The sequence below is a fragment of the Folsomia candida genome, unplaced genomic scaffold (assembly GCF_002217175.1).
Source record: "Folsomia candida strain VU population unplaced genomic scaffold, ASM221717v1 Fcan01_Sc002, whole genome shotgun sequence".
NCBI lineage: Eukaryota > Metazoa > Arthropoda > Collembola > Entomobryomorpha > Isotomidae > Folsomia > Folsomia candida.
Window position 1 is genome coordinate 8,638,300 of NW_019091194.1, and position 12,101 is coordinate 8,650,400.

The following is a 12,101-nucleotide window of genomic DNA, read 5'->3' on the forward strand; positions in this document are numbered from 1 at the left end:
AAAAATTTGTTGTAGGTGATCGATTCGCCCGTGGACTGGCATATTTCTTGGGTACGACCCTAATCCTAAAAGTGTTTTTAAGACTATCTTTTGCAATATTTAGGCTTTATGTACAAAAATTATAATTTTATGTACATTGATTCACTGATAGTACTCATTTGTTACTATACCCTAACTCTGATTGCCCAATTTCTTGTACTCCCGTTACAGCCATGATTTACATGTTTATCGGCGTCTCCATCATTTCTGACCGATTCATGGCCTCGATTGAAGTGATCACGTCAAAGGAAAAGGAAATCAAAGTGAAGCGACCAAATGGAGAAACGCAAATTGTTGTCGTGCGAGTGTGGAACGAAACAGTTGCAAATTTGACATTGATGGCCCTCGGATCCTCCGCACCTGAGATTTTACTTTCCATTATTGAGATTTACGCCAAGAATTTTGAGCCCGGTGATCTCGGTAAGTTATTAGCACCCAAGTATATTTGTACGAATCTGGTGCTATAATTTACGTATTGATTTTTTAGGTCCTGGTACAATTGTTGGTGAGGGAAACAGTCGACCTATTTAAATTTCACTAATGGCATATTTAGTACACACGGGAATAATAGCGACATTATATTTCTGATCCATGTAGGTTCCGCTGCATTCAATCTGCTTGTCATCATTGCCATCTGCGTGTATGTCATCCCGGACGGTGAGGTCCGAAAAATCAAGCATTTAAGAGTATTCGCCGTCACCGCCACATGGTCCATCTTTGCTTATCTGTGGCTTTTGGTTATCTTAAAGTTCATTACTCCTGGTAAGGTTTATATCGATATCAAAGTAATTTCCATCAAACTAAATCGCAATATTCACCATAACAGGAGTAGTCGACTTATGGGAAGGAATTATCACTTTCCTCTTCTTTCCGGCCACCGTCATCACCGCTTACATTGCTGACCGACGACTTCTCATTTACAAATATCTCCATAAAGGTTACCGTCTCAACAAGCGAGGTGTCATTGTAGAAGGTGAAATTGGTTCTGAAATGGACAAAGTTAATGTGGAATCCGGTGGGCTCAGAATCTTTGAAGAGGAAAATGTCAGTGATGAAGTTCGAGAATTTGAAGAAAGTCGGCGAGATTATATCAAAATTTTGAGAGAGTTACGAAAGAAACATCCAGACATTGATGCGGAGCATTTGGAAACAATGGCAAGGTAGTTTTTTCGGATTATTTACGACAAATACCCCCATTTTTTGTTTGCGGTTAGCAAACACTGCGAATATATTTTGGTTTTTACTTAATTAATTAAATTTAAATTGTGGTATTTGATAATTTTTTCCCAATTTGACCAGGTCATACTTGATCGACAAAGGACCTAAATCTAGGGCATTCTACCGGTACGGATTTTACGAATAAGTTGTAGCTTATCAGATAACTCAAAAACTTGCACTTTGTTACTCAAATTGCGCTCAAACTTATTTCTTCATTACTACACTAATAATTTTCCTCCCGATATTTGTCTAAAGAATGCAAGCGACCAGGAAACTCATGGGTGGTCAAAATCTGATGAAAAAGATGCAGGAGAAAGCTGCCTCTGAGGCGAGCGTGGAAGGAGTTGGAAGAACGGATGCTGTTGAAAAGAAAGAAGATGACCACATCTCCAAAATCTATTTTGACCCTGGTAACTCGTCATTTCTATTAATTTTCCAATCATTGTAAAGCAATAACCATACTTTACTCTAATAATGATATTTTCCAGGACATTACACTGTACTCGAAAATGTTGGAGAGTTTCATGTCACGGGTAAATTATATGTAACTTGTACTTTGTTATATTGTGCTAACTAATTATATTACTGGAAAAAAGTTTTAAAAATTTATGAGCTCTGAAACTGTCGTCAAAAAATAAACTACCAATATTTACATGCGACATACAAACCAATTGTTAACTACATCTTTAAAAAACAATCTTAACAATAATGCATGTTAACAAACTTTACCACAGAAAAAATAAATTTGAAACCACCATTGAAATTAAGTAATTAATTTGTATAATTGTGTACAGTTATTCGAGATGGTGGTGATCCAAACTTGAGTATACTTGTGGATTACAAAACTGAAGATGGTACAGCCTCAGGAGATGCTGATTATAAATCTGCTGCTGGTTAGTACGCTTATCTGTATTGGTTGGATATTACCTAGGTATATGTACACATATTACATTTCAACGTTTCCGAACCATGATTGGGTTGGGGATTTATTACTTCATTTATCCGAGTCCAGTCATCGCTTTTAGATTCTTCCAACTTGGTCAAATTTTTGGGATGGGAGTGGTAACTGGATACTAAAAGATTATGAATTTGAAACAGTACTTTCACTCGATCCTCGCTTTCTCCTTAGTAATTCTCTGTTACACAGCACAATTAGTTGAAAGCAGACTCGATTTCTTCCATGAATTGTTCATCACTCATTTGATGCACTCCATTTTGCAGAAAAAAATACCATGTAATCACAAAAGAATAGTCAGTGCTGAAGGGGTGGATCAAAAGCGAAATTTCCACGTATTATTAATTCTGTCAACTCATCTACATAGTAAGAGGGGCCGCAAATATGTTCCCCTGTGTTAATGAAGGAGTGAGATATTCTGGCCATGTAAAAATGTATTTTGGCATATCATTAAATGATATTTAATCTTGTAGGAACAATAACCTTCGGACCAGGGGAAACCTCAAAGGCTATAACTTTGGAAGTCATTGATGACGATGTGTTTGAAGAAGATGAGCATTTTTACGTCAGGTATTTTGTTAAATTATATCACTTCGATTGTATTAAAATCTAATGCAATTTCTCGTTTAATTTCTTAAATAGATTGAGCAATGCGCGTTTCGCTGATGGCAGTGTAATTCAAGCGAATGGAGCTGCAGGTCAGTTTCCCAAGCCTCAAGAGGTGCATCTCAGTACTCCATTTCTGGCGACGGTCATCATTCTTGACGACGATCATTGTGGCATCTTCAACCTTGGGCAAAAAGATATTGAGACGGTGGAAAGCATTGGAGTGTACGACGTCAAAGTTACTCGTTGGTCTGGGGCGAGGGGGCGAGTGGTCGTGCCTTACGAGACGGAAGATGGGACTGCAAAAGCTGGAAAGGATTTCGTGCACATCGAGGGCGAAGTTATTTTTGAGAATAACGAGACAGAGTTGGTCATTTATTATTTCAATCTCCTTAAAAAAGTTGACAAATATTATCCTGAGTCTACTTTTTCAGGAAATACATACCAGTTGAAATTATTGAAGAAGACAGCTACGAGAAAGACGTTTTGTTCTATTTGAATCTCAAGGAACCCAAACTAATTGAAGGCAAGTACAGTTTTTTATCATGGTTGTATGTAATGTATATTCATTACTGTTTGCCTGACTGACGCTGTTGCTGATATATATTGCATCCAGTTGATCAATGTAGACGGGTTTAAAAAATATGCATCCATTCAATTTTCTGTTATTTATATTCTGGCATTGTTTGTAATAAATAGCACTGAACAAGGTACAGTTTGGTTCAGAAGGGTATTATCTACACAATGCTAGAATATTAATGATTCTCTGTAAAAAAACATTTTCGTAATGTGATCCTGTTTAGACAATTTAAACAAAATACGAGTTTTGCTACTACGATGTTCAAGTATTCGTTTTTTTCGTGCATTATTTGTGTGAATGGGATCGAGAGGCTTGGACAGCTCAAGAGTCAAATAATAATGAAGCTGTAATGTGCAGTGACTAAATATATACATGTTATCAATGTGCTAATAGTGTATTTTCGAGCTCTTTTTTTATCTTTCTGTATTTTCAAGTTTAGCCTATTTTTCCTCTTCTGTGTATGTAACACATGTTTACCAAACAGTGGCACACAGCGTTGGTTGGGGTTAAATAATGTATGTCGAATGCAAATTTGTCAATTCAATAATGCAATGCAAGCGAAATGAATGCACTTTCTCTTTCCTCCTCTCTATGCCGTTTCTCTTCTTTATTTTGATGTATGTACCTTTAAATGTATGTGAGATGCTATCCGCTATTTTTGTCTCCATGAATAACGAACAAAATATTTTTTACACTTTGATTTGAGATTTTGAAGATGAAATTAATGGTATACTGTTTTGTTCCCAAATCTATTTTTTCTACTGCCCTCCTCCACCGCGCCTAATTGCTATGACCGTATCTGCGCTGCAAAATGAATGCCAAAAATGCCAACAAATGCCGTCTCTCTCACCACCAACCACTCTCTCAATCTCTCAATCTCTCATGTCACTCACCACCAGTAAGTTTCACCACCAACAACTACCTAAATTGTAGCCAATGCAATGCTTCGTATCTTTTACATTTCAGTTATCTTACTTATTTCAACACAAGTCACTAGTTAATCAATCCGAGCAGATTATGAATACATAACATAGTTTGAACATGGGATAGGTGCCATATTTTTTATTATTTAATGAGCCATTACATTTTTCCTACCCACAAATCCCCCATTCGTAGCTTCAATTACTCATTATCATTGTTATCCCGTTATAAAAAGGAGCATACATAGTTAGAGATACATATCATTTACAACATTTATCTAGAATTGTTCCATTATTTTGTTTGAAGCAGGGATTTATGAAATTTTTCCAATATTTGCACTCTTCTAAATAGAACATATGTAGTGTCATTCAATGATGTTTAATGTATATTTACTTCCAAGAGACCCCCGTCCTTGCTGTCATGCTGTGACATCATGTACACAATTTCCTGATAGTCGGTTTTCCACAATGAAAAGTTAATTTTCACTTGACTTGGAAAAACTAAACAACGCTGAAATACGGTACTTCCTGGCGTAAATGGTTTACGACGGCAGCAGCATTTCTATTAAGCTTACCACATAGAACTCAACAATGTAGTACAGCTTATTGATTGCTTTTCGATACATTAATAGTTCGCCACACAGCCTCCACCTCTCTCATCTAATCCAACTCTTTCAGATTTTTGACATCTAATTCATAGGCAAATGTCTGTATTACACAATCACTGAAGAAATGACTCAGTTGAGTTAGATTTTTTTTTAAAAACTATGGTTTGACGCTGAAAGTGTGAAGCTAAAGAAATTGCTCGCAGCCTTACGAGACGATGAGCCGCTGGAGCTTTCCCTCAGAAAAGAAATACAATTTCACCATTTATTTGCAGTTTTGCAGTGGTGTTACGCGATGTTATTTTATTAAAAGTTACATTGCTGCTGATTGAAAGTGCAGTTAATTTTGCTGTTTGAGATTTAGAGTGAAGTTCTTTTGATTTTGTCCAACGTTTTATTTGAAACATTGAATAACATAATTTCTGATGATTTTTGATTGACTTATATTTCTTATATTTAGAACTTCCACCTCTCGATCTCCATATCGTCACTACCATCATGACTTTTATTTTCTGTTCATATCCATTGAAAAAAGTTAAACTTTGTTTTTCCTGTATTACCACCACCACCTACCTACTAGCCCATCTAGCTCACCTTATTAGTAAATTTCATTTTTTGCACATATGTACTTCAACATTTTTTAAGGGTTATATCTTTTTTCGTTCTTTTATTTTATTTTTTAGTTCAGTTGCATTAATTTTCATTTTGAAGGAATAAGGATTTGAGTTGGCATTTTTGTTTATTTTTTTTTATATACGTAGTTGCACTTTGCTTGAATTTGAAATTTGTAAGAAATATGTAATGAAAAATGATGTTGTTGGTTTGGACTTAAAGATGAAGGAGCAGCAATGGCATTATTAACGAAAGGTAAGACAATTGTTTCTTAAATACAGATTTATAAAATGCATCGCTTGTAAATACATTGTCAATTCGGTGACCCTATGTAATTGTGCTTCCTCGTTTCCTAATATTGACCAACAAGTAAACGTCAAGATATGTTTGAGATGATCCAAAAAAATAATTAAAGTTATTTAAATATCTCGCCCGTAATTAAAAATAATGGACTGATCCTTCTGACTAAAGTAGATGGTTTGAGAAAGCATTTGTGCACAAACGGAGTACAGTTTACAATGCTAAAATCCAAGGTATACCATTATGGGGTGGCGTCTATTCGTATCGATGGTAGTTGAGCGAGTCAACTCTATGACATTTACATACTCGATCTTTCGCAACATATGAATTGTGGATTTAGCGTTGTTTTTACATTCCTGTGTGGATATCGGATCTACATTAATTTTCTATAAAAAAATGACCGTATTGTGTTTCTGTCTTCTAAAGACAGGTCGCAGTTGGACGAGGATGAGAAGATTGCAATCGAAGGGTTGCCCAAACTAGGAAGTGATATTCGAGCTCAGATTCGTGTAAAGGAGAGCAAAGAATTCAAGGTACACAATAGTACACATTGACTAGCTACATATGTAAATAAGTAATCATACACAATGTAAAATTAATAAATATTTAAATTCTGTTTAGAACACGGTTGATAAGGTAAGCTTCCTCAAAATGAAGAACTTTTTTTAATAAAATAGAAACCGAGTATCATACATCTTTGGGTATACCTATGTAATAACAAATAACTCTTAATGCGCCCTATTACATAATAACAACCATTTCCAAATTCAAAACCTGTCTCTCTTTCTCTCCAACCCCAACAGTCTTATAAGTAGGCACCATAACTTTCACCTCAGTCTGAAAAGTTTTGAGCTTTTCTTTCTTCACAACACCCCTTTTATCCATCAACATAATGTCAAATCTAACTCTACAGATTTTGTGTAGATACTGAAATTAAATAAAACATTCCAACAGTGTGATTGAGACAAGATGAAAATGTGGAATTTGAGTGAACTGGATGAGAGAGAAATCAATATAGGGTTGCGCAATGAATGAATTAATTATTACAGTTGGTGCAACGTGCCAATGCATCTCTCTTGGTCGGTACATCCTCATGGAAAGAACAATTTATCGAGGCTATCACAGTCAGCGCCGGAGGTAAATGGGTCTTATGACAAAATTATTATTTAAAGAACTGCTGGTTTTTACTACTAAATGTGTCTTGTTCATTAGACGAAGAGGGTGGCGGTGATGATGAGGAGGAAGGCGAGGCTGAGGAGAAAGTCCCATCCTGCGGAGACTACGTAATGCATTTCCTCACCATCTTCTGGAAAATTCTCTTTGCCTTTGTCCCTCCCACTGGTAATAAATTTGTGGTATTTCTTCATGCTGTATTAATATTACTCTAGTATTTACATACATATGTATACCTCTCATTTGATATGATTTTATAATATTGATTGAAATCAGAGAATTTATGACATTCATGCAGGACACAGGGTTGTGGTGATGATATGTATGGATTGTTTAATAATGGAGAAAGTGATTATTTTCTCGCAGATATTTTAGGCGGCTATGTCGCATTTGTAGTCTCAATCCTTGTGATTGGTGTCCTCACGGCGTTCATTGGGGACTTGGCTAGCCATCTTGGCTGCAGTGTAGGACTAAAGGATTCAGTTACTGCTATTGCATTCGTCGCTCTGGGCACAAGTATTCCAGGTATTTACACGTGCATGGCGCAGAAAACGGGATGTTTTCTGCTCGCGGTCATCTAATTTCTTGCTGCTAGCCACCCACCCACCCACCAAGCACGAACCATTGCCAATTTGCACGTTTAGCATATAAAATAAGACCCTACTTATTTGTTATGTATGCAACTTTCCCTGTCTGCTTACCTGCACTATTTCTTAGCTTGGGTATGCACACTGATATATTGTTATGCACTATTGTAACAATTTCTTCGCTGGCTATATGAAATACTTGAGAGAAAACACACGCAGTGAGAAGGGTAGCAAAAGAGAGGTTACGTATTTAGCGTATGTACATAGTTTTCATCAAAGTGGTCAAAGAGGAAGTTACAAGTAAACAAATCTAACCTTTGGATGATGCGCTTTGACAATGACAGCAATCGGCGACGGGTACGTGACGTTTGTAATCTCAATTCTTATGATTGGCGTCCTTACGGCGTTCATTGGGGACTTGGCCAGCCATCTGGGTTGCACAGTTGGGCTCAAAGACGCTGTGACCGCCATCGCGTTCGTCGCCTTGGGCACCTCCGTACCAGGTACTGTGTTTGTGGAGGAGGAATGATGACAGCCGATGACTTTAATATACAAATACAAAAAATCTGTATTGTGTATTAATTGTACTACTCTACTACCAAGGGTATATTTATAAATATGCCCACACTATACAAGACTATCAGTGTGAAACAACATAAATGTAGATAGCAGAATTTGTATGGCCAGGATTTAGATTTAGATTAGTAGCCCTAATAATAATTTTGATCATCAAAACAAAGTTTGTGTGACAATATATAATTTAGTAAAAATGATTTGATGTATTTAGACAAGAATTAATGTAGTTTGGAGACATTGTTAGTGTACATTGCGAGAGCTTATACTCATCCGTATTTAGTTTCATACACTATCCGTGTGTTGACGCTTATAATTATATTTCTAACTGGAGAAATTGGAAACTAAACTATTTTGGCATGTTCTTTTTTCTAAACAAATACTAAAAAGTTACAAGCACAATAAAATATGCTTGTGCAACCTTCGAACTTTATTGCTTTCTAATATATAATTACATATTTATCACATTGATTCCTTATTTTAAATCTTTTGCTTCCAACTCATTGCTAAACCCGCTTCGAAGGTTTCCTTCACTAATTGTGGAAATCTTACAGTTTTGTGTAACAACATTCTTTACCTGTAATTTCCTCCTCCTTAGATACATTTGCCAGCAAAGTAGCAGCTATTCAAGACGAATATGCAGACGCATCTGTGGGAAACGTGACAGGAAGTAATGCTGTAAGTCTTTTATTTTTATCATATTGCCCTCGTATGAAAAAAACGTGGTCTGGAAAACGGATAGAAAAATATACGCTGTTAATAAGCTAAAACCTTCTGGATAAAACCTGGCTTTTTAACTTTTCAGGTGAACGTGTTCCTCGGTATCGGCATTGCTTGGACGATGGCAGCAATTTATCACGAGTTTTTCAAACCAGCAAATGATCCTGGTTGTCCAGCCCTCCTCAAGAAGGGTCACCCGACTTGCTTCAAGTTTTATGTTGATCCCGGGAGGTACTAAGAATGTCACCGAATAATAATTTGGGATTTAAATTGCATATGGAGATAAAAATTGTGATCTTTCTCATGATTGCAGCTTGGCATACTCAGTGACGGTGTTTTGCTCAGTGGCCCTCGTGGCGATTGCGGTGATGGTAATGAGGCGTCACAAAGCCGTTGGTGGTGAGCTGGGTGGTCCAATCAAGTTCAAGTATGCCACCTCGGCCTTCTTTTTCTTCCTCTGGGTGGTTTACGTCTTCATGTCATCCCTGGAGGCTTATGGAGTCGTCCAAGGCTTCTAAGTCTGAAACAAATCTAGTCTGAAATGTAAGCTTGGAAATTTTATCCAGAAATCATTGCATCGAATGAATTTCCATTTTTCTTTTCAGGTGTTTGTTTGGCAGAGGCTCAAATTGAAGTACGTACATAAATAAGTAGAGGATTTTTTTATCAGCAAAGATGCGACGCAAAAAAGGCCAAATTTCAAAAGACGGGACGCGAGAGGAGGTATTGCGGAGATTACCACCATGAAATTCCTGACAACACAAATTTTGCTATTCATTCATTCATCATACAAATACTGCGACTATTCAGCCCTGCTGAATACTTAATGTTACTTGTTACATTATTTACGTTATCTTACGTATTTTAATTATGATTTCGTCGAGAGTCGTCTTTCCAACAATGTACGTTTATTGTCAAACAACATTGGACTGTGCAAGCACAAGTCTTTTATGTCCATGTCATTCATACCGCTATTTTTAGATGTACCACTAAAACTCTAATTGTTTTATGCGCACATAAATTCCAAATTTTCCACCTGACGCTGGAAACCATCAATTATCAATAAATAGAGAGATTAATTAACCTTGCTGATTAATGGCGTTGTCCACGTGTAATCGTATATACCTTATCAGAGTGCATTTATAAAACCAACGTCTTATTGGTCTGGGACCTTTTCAACTTTCACTTTTAACTCAAACAAGAAAGCAACCAAAAGGAAAACATATTCATCTATTGTACATATTTCTAGGTATCTAATACATAGGCCAAATATGTAGATAGTTTGAAATGTATGTCATAGTTTTAATTGTATGTATAACGATTAATGCTGATGGTAAATGCTACCACTATTTCATGGCATTTGAAAATGTAGTAGAAATTTTTGGTTGTTGTTTAATTTCTTGACAGTTTAATAATTTGTAGTCCGTCAATACTTATTTATTAATCAATTTTTGGGTGCTTTAAAATCAAAACCGATCGTGAAACTGTTTTATACAAAATGTAAAAGTGTGTGTGCAAACATTGATGCTAACAAACCTAACACAAGAAAAAGCTTTAAGATACTGTACTTATTTAGCATAAAGTGATAAGTATGCAGGTAGGTAGGCACCGTATAAAGATGTAATTAACTAAATTGATGGTTTGTACCTTTGCATTTATTTAAAAAGTACACAACGAGTTGAGTTAATCAATACCATCATATGAAATAGTCTTACACACCTATAATTAAAATCCTTGTTGTTATCCATTAAAAATTAACCCATTAATAAGTGCTGACAGTGTTTATATCGTTCATTCCAAATCCATATAATGTCTCCCTTTTGAAGTGGATGATGTGGCTGATCCTCTTGTAACTTTATCATGAATCCTACTTTATTAAATTTTTGAATTATCTTCCGTTACTCTAAAGCGTCCAATACGTGTGTTTTGAGGTTTTGACTTTTGACGTATGTAAGTATACCAAGAATTTAAAAGGCCTATATTTCTCAGATTAAAGTAGTTGTTAATTGAACAAACCCCAATTTGATGATCTGAAGATTCATGTAAATGTCCAAGTGGCTGACGACACTTCAAAATGTTTGACCGACTTCCGATTATGCTATATACTCAGACATAAGATCTTATCATGATACCACTAATTAAATAATAGTACATAATATACTATTTCCATGTGATAAAATATTATCTCTCCTCCCTTTTAATTGTACATACAAATACATAATAATAATGTTATTTACTATTTACTACGTTATTAGACACCCTTTATTATAATGGGAGGTGGTTGAGTTAGGTTTGATTATACTTAAAAAATATGTGCTAAATGTTATCACGTCCCTCTTCTTAAAGGGCTGAAAGCAACAAGGAAGCAAGATACTGATTGAAATGGTGTTCTATTTACTAAGGAATTTTCAGAAACGGTCCAACCGAATTATTCTGAAAATCATTTGGTGTAAAAAAAATACTTGTTACTATAAATATCGTTACCTTATAGGTTACTTCTTACGTGAGGTATTATATTATGTATCTAGAAAATGTCATAGGTAAAAATTTAGAAAGACGGAGGACGGAAATCATAATATTTAATCGTGATCGATTCAACAACAAACAATTATGTATCAGTTAAGCTGCTGCTGACTTGTAAAGACAATTAATTAGTTTAGTTTGAAAATCCTTCATTATTTGAGGTTGGTGGACCCTGAACAAAATTGTACCGAATTTGAGTTGAGATAAATCCGGTGATGTTATTGTTAACTGCATGCCCAACAAGATTTTAAATTATTAGGATTATTATCGGGAAACCGTTTGCCAAATTAAATAACTATACACCATCATAGCGTAATGATAAATGTTATGTGGATGGAAATTATATTGAAAAGTAATTATATCGTTTTTCAGGAACATCTATTTATTAATAAATAAATAAGTATGGTATTGAGATACTGAACTTTGGGCACGGAGACTTTTTCATTCATAAATACACTTACAGCGATTATTAATCACTTTTATGCATATATATAAAATATTGGGGCTCCTCAGACACATCTCAAAAAATTCGCTTGATTCGCTTGGTTAAAAATTTCGCTCCATTAAGCGAACTAGCGAAGCAACTCTGACTGAACTCTTTTCGCTTAATAATTCGCCCCAGAATTTGCTACAGTCAAGAGAGATAAACAGACAAAGTGAGACTGTGCGCGAATTTTAAAATTTACAGCA

The 12,101-nt window shown here is 35.6% G+C and overlaps 1 protein-coding gene across 4 annotated transcripts in view; it reads left to right on the forward strand.

Annotated features, from left to right (window-relative positions):
* LOC110845257 (sodium/calcium exchanger 3) overlaps window positions 1-11,832 on the forward strand; it is a 40,108-nt gene extending 28,276 nt beyond the window's left edge. For 2 of the 4 annotated variants that reach the window (XM_035848768.1, XM_022091643.2), the window contains exons 4-25: window positions 16-51; window positions 211-459; window positions 527-544; window positions 637-801; window positions 866-1,199; window positions 1,339-1,383; window positions 1,513-1,667; window positions 1,746-1,790; window positions 2,052-2,150; window positions 2,686-2,782; window positions 2,855-3,184; window positions 3,253-3,344; window positions 5,758-5,790; window positions 6,262-6,368; window positions 6,457-6,471; window positions 6,885-6,972; window positions 7,048-7,176; window positions 7,375-7,533; window positions 8,767-8,846; window positions 8,974-9,119; window positions 9,202-9,431; window positions 9,494-11,832. In XM_035848768.1, the coding sequence (XP_035704661.1) occupies window positions 16-51; window positions 211-459; window positions 527-544; window positions 637-801; window positions 866-1,199; window positions 1,339-1,383; window positions 1,513-1,667; window positions 1,746-1,790; window positions 2,052-2,150; window positions 2,686-2,782; window positions 2,855-3,184; window positions 3,253-3,344; window positions 5,758-5,790; window positions 6,262-6,368; window positions 6,457-6,471; window positions 6,885-6,972; window positions 7,048-7,176; window positions 7,375-7,533; window positions 8,767-8,846; window positions 8,974-9,119; window positions 9,202-9,406 (2,627 nt within the window). In that variant the 3' untranslated portion in view covers window positions 9,407-9,431; window positions 9,494-11,832. Of the gene's footprint in view, window positions 1-15; window positions 52-210; window positions 460-526; window positions 545-636; window positions 802-865; window positions 1,200-1,338; window positions 1,384-1,512; window positions 1,668-1,745; window positions 1,791-2,051; window positions 2,151-2,685; window positions 2,783-2,854; window positions 3,185-3,252; window positions 3,345-5,757; window positions 5,791-6,261; window positions 6,369-6,456; window positions 6,472-6,884; window positions 6,973-7,047; window positions 7,177-7,374; window positions 7,534-7,939; window positions 8,099-8,766; window positions 8,847-8,973; window positions 9,120-9,201; window positions 9,432-9,493 lie in introns of all 4 variants that reach the window. The other 2 variants (XM_022091644.2, XM_035848769.1) reach the window with 2 other exon arrangements.
* The last annotated feature ends 269 nt before the right edge of the window (window positions 11,833-12,101 follow it).